The sequence below is a fragment of the Nanorana parkeri genome, unplaced genomic scaffold (genome assembly GCF_000935625.1).
Source record: "Nanorana parkeri isolate BGI_ZX_2015 unplaced genomic scaffold, ASM93562v1 scaffold2252, whole genome shotgun sequence".
Classification (NCBI taxonomy): domain Eukaryota; kingdom Metazoa; phylum Chordata; class Amphibia; order Anura; family Dicroglossidae; genus Nanorana; species Nanorana parkeri.
The window spans coordinates 59,974-61,992 of NW_017308520.1; the positions used below are offsets into that span (position 1 = coordinate 59,974).

Below are 2,019 nucleotides of genomic sequence, written 5' to 3' on the forward strand. Positions count from 1 at the left end.
CTTGGCACAATGCAGTCAGGCAAGTACCGTTCTCCTGGCAACCGCCAAACCCAGACACGCCCATCGGATTGCCAGACAGAGAAGAGTGATTGGTCCCTCCAGAGAACACGTCTCCTCTTCTTTAGAGTCCAGTGGCGGCGTGCGTTACCCCGCAGCATCCCACGCTTTGCATTGCACTTGGTAATGTGTGGCTTGGATGCAGCTGCTCGGCCAGGGAAACCCATTCCATGAAGCTCTCTACGCACTGTTGTTGAGCCAATCTGAAGGCCACATGGAGTTTGGAGGTCTGTAGCTATTGGCTCTGCAGACAGTTGGCGACTTCTGCGCACTGTGCGCTTCAGCATGCGCTGACCCCGCCCTGTCATGTGACGTGGCCGACCACTTCCTGGCTGAGTTGCTGTTGTTCCCAGTTGCTTCCACTTTGTTATAATCCCAGTAACAGGTGACCGCGGCGGAATATTTAGTAGCAAGGAAATGTCACAGATGGACTTATCGCTCAGGTGACAACTTATCACGGTACCACGCTTGTAGTCACTGAGCTCCTGAGAGCGACCCGTTCTCTCACCAATGTCTGTAGAAGCGTCTGCATGCCGAGGGGCCTCATCCTATACACCGGGGGTCATGGAGGGGATTGGAACACCTGAATCACATGATTTGGAGGGGGAGGGGCCCAATACTTTTGGCAATATAATGTATTTATGAATGAGGCCTGCACACAGACTTTGCATTGATACGGGAGCCATTGTCAGTGCTCCTGAGACAAACCAAACTCAGAGCCGGACTCATTACATAAACTTTGTTCCTATTTATTCTTAGTTTAGCCCAATCAGCCATATTTAACTCCTTCTTCTCCTTCTCCCCTCAGACCATTCACCTTCTAACCCTCCACCCCGGCTGTGCCATGTCCCTCGGCATCCTCACGTCTAATGAACCTACATTGGACGTGATGACATCGTGGGTCTTGAGACCACCGGAGCCCGGGGCAGGAGAGGCTGCAGGGACCGGTCTAAAATGAGCACTAAACCCTTGTTGTCTGGGGGTAGCCCCACCGCAAGGGTTACTCTTTTAAAAAATCCCGAAGTTCTCCTTTAAGTAAAGAAAGCCATTGCTGAGTTAGGTTGCACCGTAGCAGCAAAGTACAAATTGCTCTGGTCAATGGGGGGTGGCAGGAGAAAAAATTAGGGTTGGCCCTAACCATAGCCTAGGGGTACATGTGCGGGAACTGGAGTGGTTAATAATAATTTTAGGAAGAAACTAGGAAGGTCATTGTATCATTGTATCTGCCGCCACCGTCTGACATGTGAGACTGTAGAAGGGTTTTGATGTAGACATACCAAGGACTCCCAGCCGGTAGTTCATAGTGACTACAATGACGTTGCCGTACGCGGCCAGCACGCTGCCATCGAACATGTTCCCCGTCCCTTCCATGTAGGATCCTCCGTGGATGAACATCATGACGGGTTTCTTGCCGCTGTCCCGGATATCTGCAGGGGGGTGGGGGGAAATAAAGACAGTTCAGAGGGTCACATGGTCAATCGAGGATTTACTGCTCCCCCTTCATACCGACAATACCCATACACCTCCACGAAAGGAGACATGTAATATCCATATTTGACGGCAGGGCTTCAAGTAAACCTGAAGAGAAACATGGAGGCTGCCAGTGCTGACCTCTCCTCTTGAAAATTCTAGGTCCCTGACTGCCCCCTTTACCATCGCACCCAGAACAAGAATATGAAATTCTGTCTTTAATTTGAGTCTGCTGATCTTCTCACTTTTATCTGAGCAGTGAGAGCAGTGGAGCCAGAACGGCGAGGGAACTAGCATTTTCAGAAGGAGCTCCCTCCAGTGCTGCTCACAGGACAACCCCTGGGTCACGGAAGGTGTAGTAGGTTATTCGTGAACAAGAAAGAGAGACTCTGGGAGACGTTGGGTCATGTGAGTGAGCTTGTTATGGCTAAATAATGAGACCTTTGGAAATTCACAGAGTCTGAGATATCTATATATATATATATATATATA

The 2,019-nt window shown here is 50.0% G+C and overlaps 1 protein-coding gene across 4 annotated transcripts in view; it reads right to left on the bottom strand.

Moving 5' to 3' along the window:
• The window catches only part of NLGN2 (neuroligin 2), a 100,385-nt gene that overhangs the window by 21,225 nt on the left and 77,141 nt on the right, over positions 1–2,019 (bottom strand). For all 4 annotated transcript variants that reach the window (XM_018573145.1, XM_018573144.1, XM_018573143.1 and 1 more), the window contains one exon: positions 1,335–1,484. In XM_018573145.1, coding sequence (XP_018428647.1) covers positions 1,335–1,484 — 150 coding nt within the window. The remainder of the gene's footprint in view (positions 1–1,334; positions 1,485–2,019) is intronic.